Here is a 2,127-nt window from a genome sequence, read left to right as displayed (position 1 = left end):
TAACCCGCATTATGTGTCCCTTCCATGAAGTCCATTGTGAATTGTTAATAGAATTTGTCTAGCTGGCACTTAACGGCCATGTCATCACAATGACATCATTGACATGTCAGCAAGTTCCATTAACAGTTTAAGGTGGATTTCATGTAGGGGCCGTGTTGTCTCACAAGTCGCAACAAATGTAATGTAATGTCGCTGGCTATCATTATAATCTTTCCGATTACTTATCTAAGCATTTAGGTGGTTGAGACTTTCAATTTCTATGGAAAGCATCTTGTTCTTCTTCCTCTTTGAATTATTGTATGGTACTAGTCACATTCCTTTAAACATGTCAGTAGCAAAGTCAATGTAGAATGAAAAATCAAGGGGATTCACATATAATATCACCAAAACTCTAATTGACCCCAACTAAAACTACCGCCAGTGATAGACTTTGATGCTTGTTTCTTTTTGCGGCAAATGATTTTTGTGCAGATGCAAGTGAAACTAAATGAAGATAAGGATATGTTGCCTCAAGATAAGACAGAGATATGCAACGACTTGAAGAAGCTATTTTTAGAGCCTGTTCGAGAAAAGTTGCTTCAATTTGAGCAAGAACTCAAGGATAGATAGGAAAGGCATTTTTTTTCTTTGTTTACAAAAGCCATGTATTAGTTTCACTTTTCATTGCTAATATTCTACTGGGGACATGTGATTTCTATTTACTGTCTCCAGAAGTAGTGGTGTTTTTAATGTTATTTTTAAAGTGTTATGAACTGCATGATTAAGCATTGTTATCATACATTTTAATATGATACATGTGGTGTGTTCAAGAGTAAATTGCATACTAGTTTCAACTTTCATGCAATTAGGCTCCGTTTGGTTGATGTATAGGATGAGACATAGACACAAAGATACAGACATTAAAGACATAGACATAAAATATTTGTGTCTATGTATTGTGTTTGGTAAAAATAATGAACAAGACACAAATATTTGAAAAAGACTAAATTACCCTTCATTTAACCACAATTTTATCAACATCACTGAACACTTATCACCTCAAATGCTACATATCATTATTATTAAATTTTTATTTCTTTTCATATTTTTTTTCTTCTAATATCATCTTAAATTATCATTCAAATATTAAATATACAGTTTTTTTGAAAAAAAAATAGAAAACCAAAGCCTAAAATTTATCAAAGATTAATTAAAATTTAAATAAATAAAAAATTAAATGTATAATTTTTTTTTGAAAAAAATGGGAGAACAAATTTGGTTGTAAAATCTAAAAGAGGAAGTAAAAAAAAGAAATATTTGAAGAGATAAGAGGACAAATTTTGAAAATTAAAAAATTGAATAAGGGTAAAAGAGTAAAAAATTAGTGTCTCACAAGTTGTGTCTCAGTGTCTCATCAAATTGGAGGTACACAAATTTAGTGTCTCCGTGTCCATCCGTGTCCTCCCGTGTCCATCAAAATTCTGTGTCTCACCAAACCAAACAGCAGACATGTGTCACCGTGTCCATGTTTCAATGAGACATGGACATCAACCAAACACTACCTTAATTAATTCGAGGGATCCAACCATGTTAGCATTTGTCTCCGGAATATCCAAAATCTAAAGAGGTTCCTGCAAGCTGCATTATGAACCCAACCACAGATGCCCATTGCCAAAAAGTGAGGTAGGCATGAGGAATTGCAATCCAACGTGTGCATTACGAAGAAGTTATCTGTGAATTGTGCATTGCCAAATAGTAATTTATATAATTTATATGCACTTTTGGTATAAAAATATTAATTATATTAAAAATGAGTCATTAATTAATCTCCATATATAAATAACAGTAACAGTTACTTATATAAAAAATGCTAACATAACATAAAAAGACAACACATTCAAATGATAATGATAATGACGGAGGATGAGAAAGAAAAAAGGGTAAAGTATTAAATTGGTTAGGGTAAAGTATTAAATTGGTTTCTTACGTTTGACCGTAATTCTATTTTGGTCCTTAAGGTTTAAACTATCTTATTTGAATCCAAAAATGTTTCATTTAACTTTAATATAGTCTCACCATAAGGTTAAAATTAAATAATTAATGAAATGTCTTACAAAACAACAGTACAAAAACAGGTTGATAATATGG

At 31.1% G+C, this 2,127-nt stretch overlaps 1 protein-coding gene across 1 annotated transcript in view; it reads left to right on the top strand.

The window, feature by feature from the left end:
• LOC107641348 overlaps positions 1-816 on the top strand; it is a 3,609-nt gene extending 2,793 nt beyond the window's left edge. Inside the window, exon 6 of the mRNA XM_016344843.2 lies at positions 472-816. Coding sequence (XP_016200329.1) covers positions 472-609 — 138 coding nt within the window. The 3' untranslated portion in view covers positions 610-816. The remainder of the gene's footprint in view (positions 1-471) is intronic.

Source organism: Arachis ipaensis, chromosome B05, assembly GCF_000816755.2.
Source record: "Arachis ipaensis cultivar K30076 chromosome B05, Araip1.1, whole genome shotgun sequence".
Classification (NCBI taxonomy): domain Eukaryota; kingdom Viridiplantae; phylum Streptophyta; class Magnoliopsida; order Fabales; family Fabaceae; genus Arachis; species Arachis ipaensis.
The sequence above is the reverse complement of the archived record's forward strand: the minus strand, read 5'-3'. Positions and strand labels throughout refer to the sequence as shown.